This window comes from Natrix helvetica (assembly GCF_964273705.1).
Source record: "Natrix helvetica genome assembly, chromosome: 6".
Taxonomy (NCBI): Eukaryota; Metazoa; Chordata; class Lepidosauria; order Squamata; family Natricidae; genus Natrix; species Natrix helvetica.
The window spans coordinates 74587490-74612847 of record NC_138553.1 but is presented as its reverse complement, the minus strand read 5'-3'; the positions used below and the strand labels follow the sequence as shown (position 1 = coordinate 74612847).

The 25358-nt window shown below is 39.3% G+C and overlaps 1 protein-coding gene across 1 annotated transcript in view; it reads left to right on the top strand.

The window, feature by feature from the left end:
- Positions 1-17643, top strand: part of PHF21B (PHD finger protein 21B) — a gene marked incomplete at its 5' end in the record, with an annotated part of 175974 nt that extends 158331 nt beyond the window's left edge. The window contains 6 exons of the mRNA XM_081957118.1: positions 3894-3948; positions 5777-5799; positions 9059-9217; positions 11687-11762; positions 13736-13836; positions 16452-17643. Coding sequence (XP_081813244.1) covers positions 3894-3948; positions 5777-5799; positions 9059-9217; positions 11687-11762; positions 13736-13836; positions 16452-16691 — 654 coding nt within the window. The 3' untranslated portion in view covers positions 16692-17643. The remainder of the gene's footprint in view (positions 1-3893; positions 3949-5776; positions 5800-9058; positions 9218-11686; positions 11763-13735; positions 13837-16451) is intronic.
- Between the last annotated feature and the right edge of the window lie 7715 nt (positions 17644-25358).

Here is a 25358-nt window from a genome sequence, read left to right as displayed (position 1 = left end):
GATAGATAGATAGATAGATAGATAGATAGATAGATAGATAGATAGATAGATAGATAGATAGATAGATAGATAGATAGATAGATAGATAGATAGATAGATAGATAGATAGATAGATAGATAGATGGATGATAGATAGATAGATGATAGATAGATAGATAGATAGATGATAGATAGATAGATAGATAGATAGATAGATTAGATAGATGATAGATAGATAGATAGATAGATAGATAGATAGATAGATAGATAGATAGATGCAGGCAGGCAGGCATGATAGATAGATAGATAGATAGATAGATAGATAGATAGATAGATAGATAGATGATAGATAGATAGATATCTGGATGGATATGATAGATAGATAGATGCCCATCAGAAAACAAATGACTTCCCAAAGGTGCTTTTTCAAAAGTCAACTGGTCTTTGTTTTTCCTTGAGGATCTTTCCCTTCTTTTTCAAGAAGCTTCTTCAGTTCTTTTCAAACGGAACCAATAATTTATGTGTGTTTAATAAACAGACGAATAAACAGAAAAATAAAGCTGTCCCTATCTGTTATCTTTTTGACTAATTTAAGGCAAAGAAGGAAAGAAAAGGGACATAAATGTCCCCCTCACTAACTCCAGGAAAGAGATCAAAACTCCTCATGAGGAAATGCTTTTGACTACCAGAAGTGGCTTTAAATAAAACTAGAACCAGCTGTTTAGCACTTACTCAATTAGTAACTTTGATTTATTTCTTTATGACAATATTGATAAAGAAATACTGACATTCCAGACATTTTGTGGCCATTTAACTTACAATTTGATCTTGCAGGCAATTCTTAATAGCTAATTGCTTAATTTGAAATTGCTTTTTCCCCCAGTTCTTGCTCTATAATTGGAAAAAGTTACTGGACCAGACTGTTAATATCGGTGATCCAACACCCATTCAGGGAGACCTGCTCAAAATGGCAGATTATTTGAACTGAACATAAAGCATTACTCAATTAACTAAATGAAAGAAGTAAAAGTGTCTCCTTCTATTCCTATATCTCTTTCAAACAAACATTGAGTAAATACAACTGAAAAATCATGTCGAGAAATTATTAGTAGGAGTCTCTAAACCATAAAAGATGGGCATCAAAAATGTGAAAAATAAATAAAAAATTAATATTAAAAAGCAAGAATAAATTTAAAAATTCTGATTGAAGGAGACCTTGAAATTCAAAATATTAACTCTTGCTACGATTACCGTATGTTTCGGAGTATAAGATGCTCCGAAGTATAAGGCGCACCTAGGTTTTGGGGAGGAAAACAAGAAAAAAAAATCTGCCTCTGCCTCCTAGCAATTTGCCTCTCAGCAAACAGCCCGTTTCAGTTTCAGCAGAGCCTGATTAGCACAAGCAGCTGATTATGGGGCCTCCTGATGATCAGCTGTTTCAGGCTGCAGGGATTGCCATAGCCTATTGCTGCCTCCACATGCCTCATTTTCGGCCTCTGCACACCCCATTTTCCGCCCATTCTGGGTGGGAGGGATCGGAATGGGCAGAAAATGGGGTGCACAGAGGCCAAAAACGGTGTGCACAGAGGCCAAAAATGGGATGTAGAGGCTGAAAATGGGGCGTGTGGAGGCGGCAATAGGCAATGGAAATCCCTGCAGCCTGAAACAGCTGATGGTTGAGAGCCTGATCCAACCAACAATCAGCTGCTTGTGCTAATCAGGCTGTGCTGAAGCTGAAACGAAAAGAGGCTGTTTTCTGTTTGCTGCAAGGAGGCAAATTGCTGGAAGGCACAGGTCAAAGGGTGGGGGCCAGCGGGTTGGTGGGGCTATATTCGGCACCCAAATTTTCACGCGCTTTTAGGGGGGGGGAAGTGTGTCTTATACTCTGAACAATGCGGTAACAATATTTTGGCTTGATAAAGTCAAAAGAATTAACACTTTGGTTAAACAAAGAATCTAGAAGTATGCCAGTAGCAAAAATGAGGGCATTTCATTTTTCCCAAAACATTCATAAAGACCTGTAACATATTCAAAGTCTTGTTTCTCCAAAATTTCAACATTTAAAAAAAAACGGGCTTCTATATCAAATACACCTCATCATCCTTTAGCCCTTTTATTGCATCATTCCTTTTATGATGAAGGTAAAATTAGACAGTAACCACCATTAGAAAGTGAAAGGAAGGACTACATTATTTAAAAGATTTATACAATGGGGTCATTCCTAAAACAGGAAACCAATTAAAGTAAATTTATGGCTTTAGATTCATCAGATTTCATTTCAGCTCCTGCAATTAGAACACAAGCAATTAGGCCATGAATAAATTTAAAGTCAGGCTAAATCTGTCAACTAATAGATCAAAAAAGATATATTTTTTTAAAAAAAAATGTACTACATTTTATTGAAAGGGAAGCTATGTTTTTGATTAGGATAAAAACAATAGAGGAATCTTTCTACTACTAAAACCCTCTTTGTCATTATCTTTAACTGGGCGAAATGATCCACTATAGGGCAACAGTTTTTAAACCAAGGTGCCTCAAATGAGCTAACTTAAGGAATGTGTCCAAAATCTGGCATCCTGACTCTTGCGGGAATGAAATTTGGAGACATTTTCTATCAAAGTATCTCTGGGGAAGGGCCAGAATGGGCAAGATGACAAACATGATGTCATGATCCTAGTCCCACCCCTTTGGTGTATGGACTGTTGTGTCTCTTCACCAATTTCCATCCTGTGGATATTGATATTCTCAACTGAACGAAAGGTCTTGCAGCACAGGTGTAAAACATGTTGCTTCACGTTGCCGTCACGCAATGTTTTTCCCTTTGCGGAGCTGGGGTGGGTGTGGCCTGCACCGGGGGTGGGATTCTACTGGTTTGGACTGGTTCAGCCGAATGGGTAGCTCCGACGATCAGTGGGGAGTGAACCAGTTTGCCTCGATGATCAGATGGGCCCACCCGTGTTATTTCCTACCTTTATCTTCTCAGCTGATTTGTGAAGAAGAGTGTTCTTCCTCCAAAGAACCTCGGAAGTGAAGGTTTCCTCAAACTGTGCATACACATGTAGTAAATTGCGCGTCATCGAACCAGTTGTTAAACTGGAAAGATCCCACCACTGGCCTGCACGCAACACATCCGGCCCACAGGCTGCAAGTTTGACACCCATGTCCTACAGCAGCGATGGCGAACCTTTTTTGGCTCGCGTGCCATAAGTGGGGGGAGCGCAGGGGGGTCATGTGCGGGCGTGCCGCACCCATAATGCAATGCACAACTCCCCCAGTGCCGATGAGCGCACTACAGGCGCTCCCCCCCTCAGAGGGTCGTTTTGAGTGCTCCGAAGGCTTCAGGGACCGTCCGGAGGCTTCCCTGACGCCTCCTGAGGGTGTCCGGGGGGGGGCGGGGGAGGCTGTTTTCGCCCTCCCCAGGCTCCTATAAAGCCTCTGGAGTCTGGGGAGGGCAAAAAATGGCTTTAAAAAAGGGTGAGCAGCTGGGCAGCGTGCACATGCGCGTTGGCCAGCTGACGGCAGCGCCTCGCATGCCCTGACAAATGGCTACGCGTGCCACCTGTGGCACGCGTGCCATAGGTTCGCCATCACTGTCCTACAGCATCTCAAGGAGAATAAGTCCCCTGAGGGGCGATGAGTCATTCCCAAAAGAAATTAGACCCAATTACTGTCACTACACAACCACAACAGAGGTGTATTGCTCACGCATTGATTCAAATGATTCAACAAAAGCTAAAAAGAATACAATACACCTCAAACATTCATGTTTTTTTCACAAACGTACACATATTAACATACTATGCATTTATGTTTTGGGTTTAATTCCTTAGAAGAAAGCTCAACTTGGATTTTTCAGAAATCGATGCAAGAGCTACCATTCATATAAATATGTGGACTTTTTTCTTCTTTTTCAGCGGAAACGCCTTGCATCAAATTATTTGAACAACCCTTTTTTCCTCTCCACAAGAGGTAAGTTATTGAATGGAAGATCAGCACTCCAAACACATGAATAAAACAGTTCTTGTCAATTCTAGTCAATCCTGCTTGTAACCCCTGCACTCTTAGATTTCAGAAAGGTCGAAATCTGGCAGAAACTACAAACTTGGAACAAGAGAAAAAAGATTTGAAGTGCTTGTTACTGAAATTTTACTTGGGAATAGTAGTTGTGTTGTTGTATATCTGACACTTGATCCCAAAATGTGTAAAATTATAGCAAAAGTTAGTAATCTTAAAAATGTTTTTGGAATATCTAGTAGCTCTTGTTTTATTCTAATAACATTGTTTGAATAAGTATTGTAATTTCTTGTTAGGGTGTTTGTATTGTAGACATCAAAACGTTAGTAATACCTACCCTGTCTCCCTGAAAATAAGACCTCCCCAGAAAATAAGCCTACTTGGGCTTTTGAGCACATGCGCTAAAATAAGCCCTCCTCGCAAAACAAGCCCTCCCTGAAAAAAGGCAACACAGCAGCAGCCATGAGGTGACCATGCTCGCTGTCTCCTGCACCTCAAAAATGATAAGACTTCCCCGAAAGTAAGGCCAAGCACTTATTTTGGGGGTCAAAAGAAAATAAGACCCTGTCTTATTTTCGGGGAAACACGGTAGCTGTATTGCAATTGTGCTAGAAACTGTAATTTTTACTTCTAGTAGAAAGTTATGAACTTTTTTAGCAAGAGCAAAAGAGACAAACCCTCAAATTTAGAAAGAGAACCGTAGCACAGGTAATCCTTGCTTAGTGACCACAATTGGGATGATCCGCTTGGTTATTAAGCAAAGTGGTCGCTAAGTGAACCCACAATTGTGCTTACAATCTCCCTTCAACTTTGCTTATCTGTGAAAGTCATAAATGTGAGGATTGGTTTTTTTCCATCACTATCCTAACTTGAACTCTTGCTAAATGAAGCAGTTACTAAAGTCTGTACTCAAGATTGTATCACAGGTAAAATGCACAGTTGTTGTTGCTTTTATTACCATCAGATCTTCAATTCTTTGTTGTTACCCTCAGTTTTTGGAAGGTGTAACTCTAACTTTGGTGTTATTCAAGTGGAACTAATCTTGTGCCTAACACGGACAATGCTTCCAGGATGGGTTGTTTTTTCCTGTAGTGTTTCAGGAGATTTTATATATCTTATTTGATATATTGTCACATTTCTCATTTCCTCTACTAAAATTTTTGGGAAAAAAACAATGATCTCTGATCTTGGTGGCGCAGTGGTTAGAATGCAGTATTGCAGGCTAATTCTGCCAACTGCCAGCAGTTCGATTCTGATTGGCTCAAAGTTGATCCATCCTTCCATCCCTCCGAGGTCGGTAAAATGAGGAGCCAGATTGTTGGGGGCAATATGCTGGCTCTGTAAACTGCTTAGAGAGGCTGTAAAGCACTGTGAAGTAGTATATAAGTCTAAATGCTATTGCTATCTTTCATAATCCTAGCTGATCAACATATACCTGTTATTTTTAGGGATGGTCACTCAGTATAATTGCTATGGTTCCAAAACAGGAATCATACAAAAATGGGGAATATATTGAGATTGTATATCAGGTTTTTCTCATGCTGACTGAAGAATTCTGGAAGTTGAAGTCCACACATCTTAAAGTTGCTAAATTGGATAAAAATGCTGTTACGTATGGAAAAATGAAAATCAAAGAAAATGCAGATAGAGTTGATTGTAAATCCCTTTGTATCGATTGCAACCCTGTACGATACATTTGGATCATCATTTAGCTGCCACCCATCAAGCTGCAAATCTAACCTCACTGCTACTAATCTGTGTTATCCCTTCCTCACAATGCCAGCCAATGAGGATCCATGTTGGAAGGTATGTTTTTGTCCATTACTACAGACTGTTTCAATCATAGCATGTTTTCCCGTGAAGAGTAATTTATATGTGGGTCCTGCAACATACTTTACTTACTGCCATGATCCACACCAGGGGTCAGCAACCTTAAACACTCAAAGAGCCACAAAGGTGTTAACCGGAAGTCCCCCCCCTCCCCTGTTCAATTCTGGAGCCAACCGGAAGTCTGGTTCCCCCACCATAGAGTCTCCTCCTAGTGCGGCATCCTTTTTCCTCTACCTGTCCTAACTGAAAGCCCTATCAATTGTGGAGCTGACCAACGACAGGGAGCCACAGCAGAGGGATGAAAGAGCCACATGCGGCTCCAGAGAGACCGGTTGCTGACCCCTGATCCACACCTTCCATTGACTAAAGAGTCACCTGGGCTTTTAGCAGCATCATGAGCTGCTAAAAATGGACAAGACCAGGGGCTACGTTAAATTGGATTCCTCCTCCTCTGGGGAATTCTGGGAGTTGAAGTTCACGCATCTTAAAGTTGCCAAAATGGAGATACTCTGTTATAGATCTTGTATTTCCCAGAATGTAGTCACTACTCCAGCATAGATATTTAAGGGCAATGTCTCAAGCTGCGAGAGGTTGTGTTACTGTTTCAGGAAGACAGAAGTGGTTCATTCAGTCTCACTGATGTTCCACATAACTGGTGGTTTTAGTGTGAATTACACTTTAAATCTAAAAGAAAACAGTAAATCCATGAGATCATTTCTATAATAAAAACATTATATTTATCTTTCTATAAAAGCCAAAGGCCAAATTAGTAAGTCACATTTATTCTGAACTGCAAAATATATCAATTCAAAAGTTAATAGACTTTTAATTCTCCTAGTAGTAATTAACATTGCCAGTAGATTAGCAAAGCAATTTAATTTGACACACTATTTTGAGATACCGGGGTTATTTTTTCAGCATTTATATTTCAGGCTTCAATCTCCAAAAAGCTCCCTTAGTGGCTTGCAAAGATAAATAAGAAGACATTTGCTATTCCCGGCCTTACAATTACACTTTTCTTCTGATATTTTGTTGTAAGCGTATCTATCAAATAGGAGTTTAATTCATTTTGGTTGGCCTTGAAGCTTCAGGCTTTTTCTCTGGATGACTATTTAGGAGAAAGAAAGATCAACACCATCCATTATCTTTATGCACATACAAGACTCTGAATAATTTGATGTTGCTTGCAGACTTTTGTATCTTGTCCTGCTTAATTTGGGCACATAGGTTTTTTTAACTGTATTTTTAAAATAATATATTTAAAATACTGCAATTGCCCATTGTCTTTTCAGAGGCAGCCTTGAAAAATCCAATAAATAAATAAACAAAATTTTTCATCCAACTGTAATGCTGCAGCCTTTTCATTCTGAAATGGTTTTTCAGTTCCTTTATCATTCTAAGGGCGTCTCAGTGGCTAAGAAACTGAGCGATGTCTATCTTTTTTTTTTAAGTCTTTGAAGTTCTCATTTGAGATAGATAATTATTATTGTATTCTATATGTATTAGGACAATGCAACAGAGGCAGTTCTATTTTTTGATTAATTTCATTACAATTCCAAGTGTGTAATTTCCATCTTTCACAGCTGTTGTGTACTAAATTGGCATTTTCATTGCGTTGCCAATCAGGATCACCTTCCTTGATTTAAAGCATCTGAGGGATACAGGCATTTGCAGAGTATGTTGACATGGACAAAGCACACTTCTTTGAACCATTAAAGAAGCTAATATTACTGGGAACCTTCAGTGTACAGGTAGTCCTCGTCTTACGACCACAATTGACCCCAACATTTCTGTTGTTAAGTGAAAAATTTGTTAAGTGAGTTTTGCCCCATTTTACTAACTTTCTTGCCTCCGTTGTTAAGTGAATTTGGCTTTCCCCTTTTGACTTTGCTGATCAGAAGGTCGCAAAAGAGGATCACATGACCTTGGGACACAGCAACGGTCATAACTATGAACCAGTTGCCAAGCATCTGAATTTTGATCACACAACCAGGGGAATGCCGCAATGGTCATAACTGTGAAAAACGGTCGTAAGTCACTTTTTTTCAGTGCCATTGTAACTTTGAACAGTTACTAAACAAACCATTGTAAGTTGAGGACTACCTGTAGTGGCTTTCACTCCCTGTTCCTCAGAATGAAGAACACCTGTCTCAAGACATTCATATTTAGTTGCAAGGCATAGTGATAATTAGGTAGTGATCTTTGATGTGATCCTAGGAAGAAAGCTTGCAAATTAATACATACTAACAAAAGAGAATATTTGTAGCTCAAGGTTTCAAGCGGGATTCTTGGTGCTCTCTGAGCTGGGTTGTTTTCTTGCAGATGTTTCATTTCCCAAATGAGGTAACATCCAGGTGTGGGGTTCAGCCGGTTCGGACCAGTTTGGGCGAAGCGGATGTTTATTTTACATCCGCTTCGCCAAACCAATAGTTGCAAGGACTGGCTGGCCACCCCCACCATGCCCCTTCCAGGAGTGCTCTCTGAGCTGGATTGTTTTCTTGCAGATGTTTCATTGCCCAAATGAAGTAACATCCAGATGTGGGGTTCAGCCAGTTTGGGCGAAGCGGATGTTTATTTTACATCCGCTTCGCCAAACCAATAGTTGCAAGGACTGGCTGGCCACGCCCACCACACCCCTTCCAGGAATCTCCACGCAGCCTGTTCATCAAGCCAGGTAAGTGCAGGGCCCATGCAGAGGCTCTGGGAGGGCGAAAAACAGGTCTCCCGGAAGTCCAGAAATGAGCCTGTTTCCGGCCTCCAGAGGGCGCCTGGAGCCTGGGGAGCCTGTTTTTGCCCTCCCGGAGGCTCGAAGAAAGCCTCCGGAGCCTGGGGAAGGCAAAAATGCCCCCACACTGTGGTGCAGGAAGCCAAGTAGGCCACGCCCACCATGGCCACCCAGCAACCAGGCAAAGAACTGGTTGTTAACATTTTTCAATCCTTCCCAGGTAACATCAGTGTTAGCAGAAGACCTCTCATTTCAACCCCGAGTTACATATACTTTCCTTTATTGCTGCCACTATCACTGATGATGTAACCTAGTTTGGGTAATGAAATGTCTGCAAGAACACAACCGAGCTCAGAGAGCACCAACGACCCCCTCATGAATAAGCAAGCCTACTAGAGAGATTTTGAGGGATATGGTGGTCTACTGGTGCTTGTTGAGTAAAATGCGGGCCCAAAAAACCTATATCTGCCTCTGAGGAACTGCTTCAATTTTACCCTTGCCATCTTTCAGAATGAGGTCAGCCATGAGGAATACTGTTCAGCGTGCAAGCATGGTGCCAACTTACAACCTTGTGGAACATGCTGCAGGGCCTATCACCTCAGCTGCTTGGATCCTCCCTTGAAGACTGTTCCTAAAGGAGTATGGGTCTGTCCCAAGTGCCAAGAAAAGGTGAGCTACGTGGCACTGCAGGTACTAAACGAAGGATCTCTGAGAGGTGAACTCTATTTAATTTTGATAACATAGACTTGTATGATGTATTCATCTTTTCCACAAACACTTTATTTGTCATTTGAGGGTAAATTACGATTTCAACAGCCATGCTCCCTTTACAAGATTCCTAAGGAACACGGTGGCTGAGTGACTAAGACGCTGAGCTTGTTGATCAGAAATGTCGGCAGTTTGGCGGTTTGAATCCCTAGCGCCGCATGATGGGGTGAGCTCCTGTTACTTGTCCCAGCTTCTGCCAACCTAGCAGTTTGAAAGCATGTAAAAATGCAAGTAGAAAAATAGGAATCACCTTTGGTGGGAAGGTAGGAAAGTTTCATGCACCTTCGGCATTTAGTCATGCTGGCCACAGGACCACAGAGACATCTTCGGACAGAGCTGGCTCTTCGGCTTTGAAACAGAGATGAGCCCCCTAGAGTTGGGAATTAGCACACATGTGCGAGGGGAACCTTATAAAATTCCTAATCAGCTGGGGAAGAAGACCAATGTTTCATTTCTCCAGTTGAAACAAGAGTATTTGGAGTGGAAAACAGAGCTGTTTAGTCTCCAGACTGCTAATATGATCAGAAAATCCTATTTCAAAGTTCAAAAGGAAGCTGCTACGTGCTTGAAGCAATGAAGTCAGCCTCAAAAATGGGATGTTTCCACTTGGAACCAATGAAGATTTAAAATGTTTTGCATGCTATGATTTGCAAAATATTACATCAATTTGCATAGCCTAGCACTTACCAAAGTCCTTTTCAAATGCATATTTAAAAAGTCTTCAATTGCATCATTATATCCACCATCTTGATTTTTTGGACAAATCCTCCCATGGCCATTTGAAATATGATTATTAAATAATAATGTCACTGTCTATCAAGAGATGGGCAGTTCCTAAATGTAATAAATAAATCAAGACAGACCTGCAAAATACTTGCCACAATCAAAGCAGTGAAAAAAAAATCTCTCTCATTCATTTGCTTATTTAATAAATTGGAAGATTATTTTAAAGCAAAACTTGAAAATGATATATTTGAGTTTAAAAATAGGGAAAAAATTAATAAAACACCATTCCTATAAAAAATCTTAGATCTTAAATATTTTTAATAGGTACTTAAAAGATATAATTGCGAATCCCTCACCAATTTTAAGACAAGGGATATCTCTAAGTGTAGGAGTACAGAGGTTGTTTTCAGCAGGTTCTGACCCGTTCTGGAGAACCGGTAGCGGAAATTTTGAGTAGTTCAGAGAACCGGTAAATACCACCTCTGGCTGGCCCCGCCCCCATCTATTCTCTGCCTCCCGAGTCCCAGCAGATCGGGAGGGAATGGGGATTTTGCAGTATCCTTCCCCCGCCACGCCCATCAAGTCACACGCACAGAACCGTTAGCAAAAATTTTGGAATCCCTCTACTGTTTGTGCATACACTATTATGTATATATTGTACTATATGCAGTATATGAATATATGAAATGAGTGACTGCATAAATTTACCAAATAAATAAATAAATAAAAGTTCTCTTATACCTTTCTTGAATTATAGAAATTTAAGTTTTCCCCATGAAGAATTCAGGTACTCCTCGACTTACAACCAATTGCTTCGTGACCATTCAAAGTTCCATTAGCCCTACTTCGGGGGTACTTATGATCCAGATTTGAAGTTCCAACAGTTTCCCATTCTTTGGTCACATGACCACACTTCATTCAGCAACTGAGCTGCATTTATTGCCATTTGCAATATCCTGCAACATCACATGACTATGTTTTAGGACAGTTTTGCCCCAAATCAGCATTACTTCCATTATGGGGCATAATCACACCCATAGTGAACCATTTGTTCTCATAAGAACTGTGCCGTTCGCTTAACAACTGCCACAAAAGGTTGTAAAATTGGATCGGTCACATGACATAACTCGTGTAGGAAATAAAATTTGCATTGAGAGTTTCCAACTATGTTTTATGTTCTCTGCTTCTCCCAGGGATATCTGAGGAGAGGTTATCATTCCCAGATTTGTTGAAGCAAATTTTCTCTTGAGATACCTTTGGTGGTTATGACAACGACAAAGTATTTCGTTGCCAACACAGACACATTAAATGTCTTTATGCAGTTTTTGGGCCATGCATGTATGGTGGCTGTCAACCAGTTTGTGTGGCTTGGGAAAGTATTTGCTAGAAGGAGGATATTTTCCTATTCTCCATAGTAAAAGAGGAAAAGGGAGATTTTTTACATTTTTTTCCTATATGATCTCCCATGAATTCTTATTTTGCAAACCACTGGAGCCAGTTTTGTGCAACTGTTGGGTATTTCTGATATGATCAACTTTCCATTAAGAAAACTCGGGAGGGGGGGGAGGGTTGAGGTGCTCAAAAACGTTGTGTCCTAGCTGTGTCCTTGAATTGCTGAAAGCTGTTATTATCTCAAACCTGTAGGTGTTAAAGAAAGATGGCAATGTTCCCTGGTCTGGAACTCTGGCTGTGGTGCAATCATACGTTACTCATAAAACAGGTATGTGCTGAAGTGATTGATTATTAGATAGAGTCTCTCAAATGTCAGCAGCTTGAAAATTGAAGTCACCCCAGGGGTGGATTGTAAACATCTCCAAAGGCATGTGCCCATCTAAATGTAACAGGAATTGTTAGACTAGAACTTTTATCCAACAGTTGTTCGTAACACAATTTACACTGGAGACAAAACTATTTTGAGAGAGAGAGAGAGAGAGAGACAGACCAGACAGTGGGGTGAATTCAGATGTCTTCCTAACGTATTTATTTGAAAACATTTTGGCTCGTTTTTACTTTAATTCTCATGTCATTTGCACTTTCTAGACATTTTTAGATGTTGTCTTTTAGAATCCTAACAGGTGACAGCATATGCATGTATATAGATCAATCAGTCAGCAACCTGAAATTGGGAAATCTCTTTGCCAACTATGGAAAGGATCATTACATATGTAGTCTCGCTTCACAACTGCTCCATTTATTGACCATTCAAAATTAGGGTGATGCTGAAAAGTTGATTGATGATCGGCCTTTGAACATGGACTGTTGCAGCCTCCCTGCCGTCATATGATTGTGATTTAGACTCTTGGCAACTGGCACACATTTGTGATGGTTGCAGCATCCCACAATCACAGGATCGCCATTTGCAAGCTTCACAACTGGCTTCTGATAAGAAAAGTGATGCTGCACTTAATGCCTGTGGGTGATTTGTGATTAACAATCTCGGCAGAACTAGAGTTGTGATTTGGGCTTGGTACAGTGATGTTTCACTTAATGGCATGCCACTTACCAACAGTTGCCAATTCCAATGGCAACTGGTAAGTAAAGACTACTTTGTATTCTCTTGTTGATGTCATTGCAGCCACTGAATTGCATGGGGAAAAATGTGGGTTAATTGAAGGATCTAAGAGTTTTGTTTATATAGACTCATATATTGGGAGTATATTGCCTGTGTTATGTCTGCATGCAAAGGGAACACTGGATTGAGATCTGACATTTTTCTTGTTCCTATCATATTGTTGGTCTTCTAGTCATATTGAAAAGCTGAGCAAATTGACACAAATAAAATGTTAAAAAGTTATGATATGTATGCAGTTACTTACCAAGCACATCTAGATTATATTAAAGTAACCAAAATATATTTACAATCCCCAAGACATGTTACAACTTTTGAGCACCCCTAATGTTTGGAAATTTGAAAGTTGAAAAATTTGACAGGCCCTAAATAGTAATTAGCTTCTAGCCATATTGAAAAGCTGCACTGATTGACACCATATAGTAATTAGCTAAGCTTCTTTAGGGATGCGGTGGCTCAGTGGCTAAGATGCTGAGCTTGTTGATCAGAAAGGTCAGCAGTTCGGCAGTTCAAATCCCTAGTGCCGCATAATGGAGTGAGCTCCCGTTACTTGTCCCAGCTTCTGCCAACCTAGCAGTTCAAAAGCACATGAAAAATGCAAGTAGAAAAATAGGCACCACGTTTGGTGGGAAGGTAACAATGTTCCATACACCTTCGGCGTTTAGTCATGCTGGCCACATGACCACGGAGACGTCTTCGGGCAATGCTGGCTCTTGGGCTTTGAAATGGAGATGAGCACCGCCCCCTGGAGTCGGGAACGACTAGCACATATGTGCGAGGGGAACCTTTACCTTTATCTAAGCTTCTTTACGTGTGGTAGAACCATTTCTCATTGGTGAGAACTCCAGCCTCGTCCCTTCTCCAGAACAATACTCATCCTTCTCTGGGACAGTTTTGGAGGATGAGGATAGTCCTATCTTGGCTGGCTGGCAGGTAGGAAAACCTGGCAAACATATGAAATAAGCTTGACTCGAGTCAAGAAAGATCATGTTCAAGTGGGAAGGCCATTGCTTCTTCTACATCACCTATACTTGCTTCCCCAAGGACCTGTCCAGATGCATTTGCTTAACTGCTGTGTTTGGTAGAAAGTGTCATTATCTTCATTGCTTCTGTGTCTTTTTCAGTCAAAGAAGAGAAGAGGAGGCTATTAAAGACGAGCAGTGAATTAAGAGGAGAACACAGACAGCTGGAGGAAAAAGAATGCTTTCTTAATAATGCAATGAAGGTATAATTCCCAGCTTGTTTCTTATCTCAAGGCCAACACGGGAGACAAAGAGACACATGGAAAGGTTTCTCTGAATTTCAGGCACGCTAGAAGATGGTAGCCAAAGACATTCTCCTTCAAGAGCAATTTTAAGAAAACAAGACTTTGCAAGACATTATAGTTAATTGTCCTTTAAGCCCCATTATGTCATTAGGCGTTCATTTCCACCATTGACTTCTTCACAGCCTCTCCTCATAATTCAAAGCATGATCACTGTAACAATATTTCACTTGTTTGAATTTAGGAAGATGCCAATCCAGTAGCATTAGATCAAATGTTGTAATACAACAGCATGGCTAACAGGTTAAAAAAATAAGGCTTTTGCCAGTCATGCTGGTTACTCCATCAACAGGCCATTGAAAATTACTTGGCTGTAAAATACTTCTTTAAGACACTTACACACTTCCCTTTCCTAACCTTAAAGCCCTGGTTTCTTACTGGTCTGTCTACTAAGCAGATTACTGGTATTCCTCAATTTATAACTGTTTGTTTAGTGATGGTTCAGAGTTAAAATGACACTGAAAAAGTGTCTTATGGCTGGTTGTCACACTTATAATCATCCTAATGTCACCACACACATTCCTCAGTCATTGGTGGCATCATATCAACTTTCTCTGGGCCAATCAGGAATGGGTGATCTTCACCGAGACCCATTCTGAATTGAAATGCTCTTATTTCATGCCTTGTTCCTCATCCCAACGGGGACAAAGCCATGTACGGGCTCAAACTATCAGACCAGAAGTGTGATAGTTGTGTTCAAAAAGATTTTTTTTTAAATGACCACGTTTATGTGATTGAAATCGCACCCCATGCTACAAATATAGAAAGGGCTGGCATTTCAATCACATGGTGACATCCATCATTTTCATTTTGCTCCCCCCTCCAGTGCTGCTATATCACACTTAAATAAATGTACCCTTTGATGCAGAAAACTGTGTCCATTCCAGGAGACATTATAATAGAAATCAGTGGGAATTGCATATCTTTGTAACGTGCATGATGTTGTCTAAATGAGAGAGTAAAATTAGAAATTTGGACAGCAGCGCATTTGTTCAGATGGGAACTTTGGCTGGTGATTGCAGAAACCGAGTTTGGCATAGGGTAAAATAAAATAATGAAAGCAATTAAAAATATTATGCATCTCACTGCCTGAGCGTCTTTTGAAAATGGAATGAATGAATTGAGAGACAAGATTTAAAGAAAATGAGGAATTAAATTAAAAGGTGATTGACAAGTGAGAAACACAGAGGAGCTTATGACTCCTACCCTTTGCATTACAAATTCTTAGGGTACAACATTTCATGTTCGCATTTATATTAAAAAAAATTAAATGGAAGTTATTCAGAGACATTTGGGAACTCCCCCCCCCCCATGTTTGCAATTGTGCAAGTATTTATGCCTGTTTTACAAAAAATATTCTCTTTAAAATAGAATTTAGTTCACATAGCGGAGATGATGACTTGTTGATGATTTAAAAATGTGGATTTGATTTTTGTCTGAGTGGGCAGAATATTCAACTTAAAGGTTGCAAGAGGAAAGTTCAGTCTCAGCACTGCTGTCAACGTTTGATTGCAAGAAGAGATTGGACAACCATTTTTTCTGAAACAGTTTAGAGTTTCCTGCCTAAGTGGGAGGCTGGAGTGGAAGATTTCAAGATACCTTCCAACTCAGTTATTCTAACAAGGCTGGCTCTTTCTTGGACATGTGGGCATGACTTTGGACTTGAAAGTTCAAGATAATTGGTTGGTAGGAGTCAGGTGGGGAAGACAGAGAAGCTGGGTTAGTGCCCCTGGGTCATCATGGATGGAGACACTCGTGGAATATCTCAGCTCTCTAGTGGGCAATTTTCTTTGAGCTCTGTTGAATAACTGGACCAGGAGGTGAACTTGGCACACTGGACTTTCCTGCCCCTGAGTGGCCTCCCTTTGATGGCCAATCTGAGGTGGCTCTCAGGAAGATAAAAGTACCAGAAACGAGTTTTAGATAAAGAAAGTGAAAAAGAAACTTGACTGAGCATGTCATCATAGGAATAAGGGAATCACAGCATTCTTGTGGCTTCTCTTCTATATTATATTGGAAGACTGTTGTTCGGTGGTCTTGTTTAGAATTACAAACTCATTAGCTGGGCTGAGATAATTGAAATGAGACGAAATAGGAAAGGGAGCGAAAGTCTGTTTTGAAGTACCCTGGCCATAAGGAGGTCGTAAAGCAACTAACGTGGTTGCAGGTCCTCCATGACGTCCATTTGCTGAAGGATGTTTCGATCATTTCTGGTGGATGATTTCTGTTGTGTCTGAACCGGGCAAACGCAAGGTGTCAATCAACACCAACATGATGCCTGGATTGGCTGGTTCATGTAGGCGTCGCCAAGGGGGAGCTAACGTCATTCTGATTGGTTACCGGTTTGACAGCTACTATATGAATAGCTGTCAAACCGGAGTTCTCTGTTCTGTTCTTGTTAATGCACTGTTAGTGATGAAATAAAGCTGTTACTGTGAACGGATCGCCTCAGTAAATTGAATTAATATAGGAACTTAATAATTTCTTACTCTGTCTTTCCATTTCTAATTTGACAGAAATGTCTAGAGCTCAAAAACAGCCTGTTGGCCCAGCAGAAAGGGGTTCAATCATCGCTGGAACACCTCAAAACTCTCATTAGACTGATACAGAACGAGCAGGTGCTTCAGGTTACCATGACAACAACAACCTCCTCCTCCTCCTCCTCCTCCCTGCTGACTGTCCCCTGGACCAAATCGTCTTCTGCCTCGGCTGCCGCTGCTCCCCAACCCTTGCAGTCGACACAGGGCAACAACTGACAGGGGCTCCCATCCCCTTCCTTCTCCCCCCCGCCATTGGTGGGTTTCCCCCACACAAACAAACACACTTTTCTTCAGAAGAGAACCAACCCAGCCGACAAGAACGCTTTGAAGTGCGTGCAGGCCTAACGAGAGAAAAGATGCATCCAGAAAAATAAAAACCTGGGATCGCCAAGAAAATGACATTGGTCTTCTTCCATGTCCTGAAAAGTTGTGCGGGGGAAAAATAGTAATAATCATCACACCATTGAGTCCCCCTTGGCAGCTCCAAGGGGGACTCAATAGTGGGATGATTATTACTATTTTTTCATTATTTCCTCCCCCTCCCCCCCATTGCTGGGAATCTCAGTGCTTACAATCCTCCCTTCCCTTCATTTGGGTTGATTTGGCCTTAATGTAATTAATGCAGAAAAAGGATGCCACATCTCTGGTCAGTGGCGGACGGGCGGCCTGGAGAGGTGAAAGGGGCCTGCCTCTGTTTTTGGGGGGCTGCACCTCCTTTGAAGAGGTGCAAAGAAGCTGCCCTTTGGGAAGAAAAAAATAGATTGAAAGGCAAACCATTAGTGCGCTAGCGCAGATAGATAGTTAGATACAGGCACCGAGAATGGAAAATGGTGACTTTTTTCTTATTATTGAAAAAAAAAAAAAACCTAGCATAGATTCCTGATTTTTATTAAAAGGATCAAGTGTCGTTTTCATTCAGGGCTATAGAGAAGAATTACATTTGTGGACACTTTCAGAGCCTTCAAAATCAAATCTTTTTCTTTTTCTTTTCAGTATTATAATCGCAGATATTTAAATAAAAATGTATGAACTTTACCATTTCTAGTGAAATATTGAAGTATTTTCATGCTGAGGCTTCTGTATATGCGTTCTGAAATATTGAAAGAGTTATTGCCTGTGAAACCCTTCATTTTAGCGGGTCCTCTTAACTTATTTTGCTATTGATGTATTTTTCTCATTGGGGATGGGGTTTTTTTTTGGGGGGGGAGGGTTCCTGCAGTTGTTTGTAGTTTAACAATGATAGTAGTGAGAAATATCTTAAATCAGTTGGATCTTTTTAGTTGGGGGGGGGTCTTTTCAGGGCTGTCCATAGATAAGGTCAAAAAAGTCAAAATGGCGGCTGGGACGATTGCAATCGGGGCTCATCTGTTTCGTATCGATTGCACTTCATGGCTGCCATTTTGATTTTATTATTTTACCTCATCCTGCAGCAGACATGGCTGATTTTGAACCCCTCCTTGTTTTTTTTTCTTGTTTTTTGGAAGAAAGAAAGCAAATCATATTCATTATTGCTGCTTTTTTCTTTTATCAAAACAGTACAAATGACATGCCAAAAAACTTAACTCTTTTGTACTGCGCTTTTATTGTAAAATGGGAAATGTGGAAAAACGTTGGGTTCCCTTACTTGCAGAACTATCTGCTAAAATTTACAAGACAGGAAATAAACTGCCTCAAGTGGTCATTTCTTTTATTGGATATATCAGGAGTTTGGGGTGGGGTGTATCTGATTGTGAAAACTTTTTTTTTAAAACAATGTTCTTTTTATCATTTTGTTAAATTTGAGCACGTGAAACATTAGCTTTAGCTTGAGAAGATGCTAGAAAAATTGCCTCTTATTTCATTTGACTTTACACTAGCTAGTCTTCCTGAAGCAACCAAGCTCAGACTGGGCCCAGCATCGGTCAGATAGCCTATGCTGGCGCCTTGAGGCTTAACCTCTCAAGTTCTTGATGGGCAAAGGAGTCTCTCGTCAATGTGGCTTTTTCCATTTCATAGCTCTGTTTCTCCTTTGCTTCCAAAGGATCACCATTTCAGAATTCAAGGGTTGAAGGGGAAATTTAAAGTTTTTTTTTTCTCTGAGGGAATATAATAAAGATTAAATTGAAAGTAGCAGAGTATTTTAATAGCATTGGTTAAGGTTACTTTTTTTTAGCAGAGGAATTGGGGCTGTTTAGTGTTGTTGTTGTTTTTTAAGGCAGCCTATGGACTCACAGACATGGCCAAAAATATAAGTGCTCCTGAGAAGTAATATAGTCATCCTTGAAGGAAGGGCTCCTGGTCCTCTTCAATGGTGCCCTGAATTCAGCTCTGTCAAAAGCCAAGCTCTGTCTCTGTGTGCCACAGGTGAGGCTTTTCACCTTTGCCTCTCATTACGGTGCCGAAAAAGCTGTTTTGTTTTTTGTTTTTGGTGGATTGGAAGCTGCCCACAGGAGGCAGCACACAAGCCCTTTTATCCATTTTCACAACTCCGGGAGAAACTGTGCAGTACTATACAAATCTATTTTAATACACTTAACACTCTGTTGAACAAAATTTTTATATTCTTTTATTGATGAACAAAAGTGAACTAAGTGGAAACACAGTTGCGATACATTGGTTAGGTATATCAATTTATGCATTTGAACATAGCTTGCGATGTAAATGTTTGGGGGATTTTACGTTTTTTTTCTTCTTCTCAGATGAATTTAAGAAAAATAAAGGGGGGGGGAAGCATAGAAAGTTTTTTTATTATTATTAAATTGGGAAAACTTTCTGAAAAAGTGCTTTTCTGGGACTCTTAAAAAGTAGTTATTTTGGAAAAGGGACTGTCCCGTGGATAGTGTGCATAGAAAACAAATTGTTTGTCTTAAATATACCAATGTAGTTTACTTCTTTAAGATGAATTAAACTTGACTGACAGATTTAAAACTGGTGTGGTCACTGAGGTGTACTTGTATTTTTCCAACCTTGCATGTGTTCTTGTAATTTAAATAAGAATTATTTTGTCATCGTTTCTGTTACCACTGTTCTCTCTACCTTTTTTTTTTCCTTAGGCCTTTAAGACAAAAAGATCTTCTCTCCAACAGACCTTAAATGAACTTTGCTTTGCACTATCCTACATTTGCAGGTAGTGGAAGTGACAACAGATGAACTACCAATCATACAAAAATGAACTTTATAAACCAGGCACTTAAAATGTAATAAACAAAATCTATCATGCCTTTTAGTTGTCTTTAATATTTGATTTTTGCTGTTCTCTCTCTATGTCAATAATCTGAAAAATAACTTGTCTTTAATCTGCAATATTGCAAAGTAAAATTAGACTTTGTTAAGATTTTGACACATTAAAAATATCCTTTCCCCCCCCCCCCCCCCTATCATAAACCAAAGCTTTCAAATTCAAAATGCTCTAATTTTACGTCAAACACTGTTCCAACTTTATTGGAAATATTTGGACATTATTCCAACACTTTTAGAAATGTTCCAGGCTTTTTTAAAATAATCACATCTCGAGCCTGGGACGTTTGCAAAAATGGTTCTTTTCATAAGTGATTAAAAGACAACCTAAACACTATGATGTGGAAAATTTGTTAAAAAGAATAATGGGCTGTACATTAGGAAGATTAAATCTCAGATGAACTGAAACTCCTCAAAACACTTCAAAGCCAGGTTCCCACTGGATGAAATACTGAATTTTTTTGCCATATTTAGATTGCATGGGATTGTGAGCATGGCTAAATTTACCTATTTACTGGGCTTTCTTTTTACCCAATACCAAAAAACCTTCACCATTTCAAGAAAAGGCCCTGATTGGAAATAATTTCAGTTGTTGACACCCATTTCAGCATTTTCTCCAATCATCCAAGTGAGAAGCTGGAGGTGCTTAAAAGGGAGCCTACAATAGATCAGATGAGAGCAAGTAAAGTGATTTACAATCTGTTCTGCACTTTGATGGTCAGTAACTTGCTTACAAGTCAAGTGAACTCACACAAAAAGAAGGGGTTGAGAACTCTTAACATACTGAAATTTATGGAGAATTTGGACATTATGCTAAGAGAAAAGAATCCTGATGTTTGTGTTTTTTTTCTTCTTATTTTATTTCATTCAAGCCCATTGCTGTCCATTTTGTTAACTTTTTGCTTACCTGTATTTAAAACAAATCATTTTTTTTTCTATTTTATAAAAATTCACAGGAATTCTAGTTCACATACTTCTCCTTTCTTTTTTCTTATACTGTCAGGAACTTGAGGTAGGAGTCAAATTACACTTTTGATTATGTTGGTATGTTGATTGAGAACGGTGTACCTTAAAATGCTTCCTATTTATTAACATATAGTTAATGCATACAAAGGATTTGCAAAAGAAAATAACCGAATCTGGCATGAAAATAATTTGGCTTATTCCTAACATGATTTACCCAAGTCCATTTGTACAAGTTAAAGCATCCAATGATGGTCCACTCCTGATCTTGTACAAAACCACATTTATTTGATTTGCAACCCCAGAGCTGAGATCTTGTGCTAAATTTGACTTTAGATGTCCTCTTCTACTCCACCCAACAGGACAACCTGCCCCCCCCCCAAACCCCAATAGGAACAGCATTATTCAGTGAGAAACTGAAGCCAGAACAGGTGAGTAATTTTACAGGGAAACACAAACCAAAGTGAAAAAGCAACAAACTATGCAACAAAGAAAGGCATTATTCTGAATGAAGTTGCAACCCATCAGAAAGAAAACTATTTCTTTTCATCTGCTTCCTTTATTATTCTGATTATAAATGAAGCCTCTGTTTGTAGAGAGATGTAAAGAGATGCCATTTCACTGTTCCTGCAATCCACTTTTACCCAGATAAAGATGATTAAAGATTACATCAACACGACACCAAGGAGTCTCCAAGACTTTGAAGGTACTGGGAATTTCTGCTGTAAATGATTCAGATTGGTTTCTTTACACTTTCTGAAGAAGAGGCTATTTTCTCAACCACTGCAAATTTAGGAAGGCTTCAATGCCATCACAAAGAAGCTACAATCTTTGTATTCATTCTCCTTTTGCCATTTTATCTTGTGTAGTGAAACAAATTTTAATCCCTGCAGATTTTCACTCAGATTTTTACTCGGAATTGAAGTATGCCAAAACTGATGTTAGACAAAATAGACATATACTGTTGCACGTCCGAGTTATGCTAAATCACAGATGATATATTCTGAGGTTTAAATATGCGTCGCATAATGTTCAAGTTATCATTGAGGAAAATACGCTCTTCTTTGAGTTTATAGATTTTTAAAAAGAAAATGCAATGAAGTATTTTTAAAATGTAGAAAATAAGACGTTATTAGAACGTTGTGCAAGGCAGTGTTTCAGACTGTTCTATTTTGTACTTTTTTACTTTTCTACTTGTAATAAACCTGGTTTATTATTCAGGAGATATATATAAAACATCCTGTTTCAGGGGTAGAACAATCTAATGAATCTAGTGAACCCCAATTTTTCTCTGGAGCCCCCTGGAAGACAAGAGGGTTAGATCCCTTCCTGCCCCCAAAGATTTACGGTACTTCTAGAAAGCTATTTTGGTAGATTAGAATTTTGAGGAAAAACAGGACTATTCCAATATTTTTGCAAGCCATTTGACGCTAAAATTTATAGAACATGTTGCAGATTCCAACATATATTTTTCTTAGTTCTAGTCATTACAAAGCAGAGGGACTATCATTTTTCATTCATCCCTTCCTACCACTTTCACAATCTCACTCTTGGCAGAGAACTTGCCATCAGTTAGAAGGAATAGAAGCATTTTGGCGAGAAGTTTATTTTGCACTGGGTGTGTTAAATAGAGAGTAAAGTAGTTTAACTTTACAGAACTTGTTCTGCATAAGCCAGATCTTATGCTCTGAGTTGACTTGTGAGAATGGACTGGATTGCCAGAAACAGGGTCATTTTAACAAGTTTTATCAAAGGATGAAAGTTTTACAAGAATGTAAACACTAAATTACTTCCTATCAGAAGCCACTGATGATCTCTGTTAATGTTCCTCAACCTTCGCAACTTTGGACATCAACTCCCAGAATTCCCCTCTCAACCTTCCCTACTATTAATTAGGCCTACAGGTAGTCCTAATTTCTGGTGTAAGTCATGACAATTATAAACCAAGATGCCCACATGACCAGATCTTATTTTATAACTCTTTTTGCAAAGTTGTTAAACAAACCTCATGGTTCTTAAAATGAACCCTGCGGTCATTGACGTTAATTTGTATGGGTGCTTTTTCCTAGAAACTGTCCGAAAAGGCTGGTAACCATCTTAAAACATTGTAAATTGCAGTCACATGACTGCAGAACACTGAAACTGGCCATAAAGGTGAGCTAGTTGATAAGCAGAACTCCCCCTATGGAACCAACCCCTGCCAGTTGAGGCAATTTTCCTCTTTTATTTGGACCCAAACCACCAGAACTAGTTACGGATTTGGTAAAGACTGAATCTCCCTTTATCGGTTAAACTTTTTGCTAAAATTGTTTACAAAAGAGATACTCTTGTTCTTTGCTGAAGATTTTAATACATTAACTACTGATTTTATGTTGACTTAAAAATAGTTGACCTAGGCATTACAACTAAACCTATCAGATTATCGAAAACCGTTCCTTATACATGTCTTCATTTGTTCACATTCTTAAAACCGCAATGATTTAGCTAAAATGCAGCGGCTGTTTTCTGTATCAGACCCTCTCTTTCCAATGGCATTTGTTGAATGTCGACATTCATTGAACTCTCCAAGCTAAAATTATCTTGCTTAATAAGATGCCATTGATTCAAACGTTTTGTTTATTATCCCCTCATTTAGCATCTGCATTTCTGTCAATATATTTCTTCTAAAATAAGAGTCTTACTTCCCTGCTCCTATTCATCACAGACTGTGCCAGGAAAGTAAACCTGCTTCCTGATTTGAGTTCAGATAAAGCCACTTTGATTTTTCCAAAAAATATACATTTTCATTTGAGTTGGGACAACCATTTCTTATACTCATGGCTGGCGCTTTTCTATTTCACATATTCTCAGGGGTGTATGGATACCACATGTTCTGCCTTTTTAAAAAGTTTTTTATTTTTCATTTTTCAACATATAAACATTCCATCTTTCCTTAAAAAGTGTGTCGTCTGGATACAAATATCTCTGTGCAACAGCTTTCAGCATTTACAACAACATTCACATTAATATTCTCTAATCTTAAAATTGTGGTCTAGTAAACAATTGAACATTATTAACATATTCATTTTCCTCTTAACATATCTTCTAATAAATAATAACTACATAATTATCTTCATCATAATACTGTTATCATCTTATTTATACCTCTATCTTAACATATTTTCTATTCGTCTTTAATCTTCTTTTGTTTCCAATTTCTCTTTTTAGTCTATAACCATTGATAAAATACTTCCCATATCATATAATATTCAGTTTGTTCTTTCTCTTTAATTAGTAGTATTAATCTATTCATTTCTGCACATTCTAATATTTTCCTAATCACCTTCTCGTCAATAGGAATCACTTCACTTTTCCAATGTTGTGGAAATACAATTCTAGCTGCAGTTAATGTATGAATAATTAAATAGGTATTTTCTTTACTATAAGTTTCAGGTAAAATCCCCAGCAAAAAATATTTTTGGTTTTAACTCAATACGTTGTTTTATCATCTTTTCCAACCACGTCTTTATTTTTGTTCAATATTTGGACCACATGTTCTGCTTGAATGTCTGGATTCATTCCATATCATGGTGATGTTTTGTGAAAAGTACCATATTTTTCGGACTATAAGACGCACCATGATTTTGAAGAGATACATTTTTAAAAAAGTTTTTTCACTCTGCACGGCTCCCAAATCTTATGCATGCCTCTTTTTTTGCACACAAAAAAGGAGGGGGCATGTAGAGCTTTGGGAGGCTTGTAGAGTGCTCCTGGGGTCAGAAACAGCTGGTGTATTGCTCATTTTTGCCCTCCCCAGCCCCCAGGAACACTTTACAAGCCTCCCTCCACATGTCCATTTTTGCAAAGGGGGCAGGGTTTTGGTAGGCCCAAAATGCTGTATTCAGTGTATAAGACGTACCCAGATTTTCACCCGCTTTTTTGTAGGAAAAAGGTGTTACTTATACTCCGAAAAATACAGTACTTTATTCTTTTTCAGATTCTCTCTCTCTCTATCTGTGTGTGTGTGTGTGTGTGTGTGTGATATCTTTGTGACCAAATGTTATTAGAGCTGTCATAAACACCTGTCAACATCCAACATGCCTTTCAACATCATCGAACATGCAATGCGCCAGAAAGGGGCAAGCACTGCCACATTAAATTATTATTAGATTATTGGTTGCAACAACTTTAGTTGCAATTGTGGCTACAAGATGCTTCCTCTAACTGATGACAAACCACATCAGAGGAGTGAAGAATTACTCTGACTCAGCAATATTTCATAGACTCCTAGGGCTTGAAGTAACCATGGAGGTCTTCTAGTCCAACCCCTTGCCCATCCCTGAGAAATGGCTGTTTTGAAGCCTAAAGTGCTCCTTTCTGATCTTGCTTCAACATATCAACCAGGTTTAGGACTTGACTGTAACACAGCCATTCCAAAACTCTAGTTTCCTCTTCTTCATCCCTTTTCATTAGATTGGTTTGCCTATGTGGGATCATTTTTTGTTGGGAGACCACATCTTCTTAGTCTACAGACACATTCTGGCCAAGGAGTGCCTACAACAGTTGAGTAAATTCAGATCTTGATTTGCCCCTTCTCCCTTCTTAAAGGTAAAGGCTTCCCCACACATGCGTGCTAGTCATTCCTGACTCTAGGGGGCGGTGCTCATCTCTGTTTCAAAGCCGAAGAGCCAGCACTGTCCAAAGACGTCTCTGTGGTCATGTGGC